At 69.4% G+C, this 385-nt stretch overlaps 1 protein-coding gene across 1 annotated transcript in view; it reads right to left on the bottom strand.

Moving 5' to 3' along the window:
- TRMT2A (tRNA methyltransferase 2 homolog A (S. cerevisiae)) overlaps window positions 1-380 on the bottom strand; it is a gene marked incomplete at its 5' end in the record, with an annotated part of 4,015 nt that extends 3,635 nt beyond the window's left edge. The window contains 2 exons of the mRNA XM_010831310.1: window positions 59-62; window positions 151-380. Coding sequence (XP_010829612.1) covers window positions 59-62; window positions 151-380 — 234 coding nt within the window. The remainder of the gene's footprint in view (window positions 1-58; window positions 63-150) is intronic.
- Window positions 381-385: the final 5 nt, after the last annotated feature.

Here is a 385-nt window from a genome sequence, read left to right on the forward strand (position 1 = left end):
CCCTGGCCCCGGGGGCGCTCAGGACCCCGCTGTCTGAGCCATAACACATGGCTCTTACCGGGCTAGCTCCCTAAGAGCCTGTGTGCGAGGTGTAGGAAGCGGGCTGAGCGAACGCAGCGCCCAGCCCACGATGCCCGCGCCTACACTCACCTGGCCAGCTTCTGCAGCACTTGCTCACACTCCTGCCGCTTCCGCTCCAGCTGCTCCTCGTAAGGAACGGCCCAGAGAGGGGTCACCACGTCGGCGACGCACGCGGCCGGGCCAGCGGGGAGCTCCCCACGGTCCTCCTGCCGCCTCTTCCTGGCCAAGGGGTCAGCCTTGGGTCTGGCCAGGCGCGCGCTGAGCGGACGGCCCTTCCAAACCGCCCCGTGCAGCACGCACAGAG

The sequence above is a fragment of the Bison bison genome, unplaced genomic scaffold (genome assembly GCF_000754665.1).
Source record: "Bison bison bison isolate TAMUID 2011002044 unplaced genomic scaffold, Bison_UMD1.0 scf7180017859641, whole genome shotgun sequence".
Taxonomy (NCBI): Eukaryota; Metazoa; Chordata; class Mammalia; order Artiodactyla; family Bovidae; genus Bison; species Bison bison.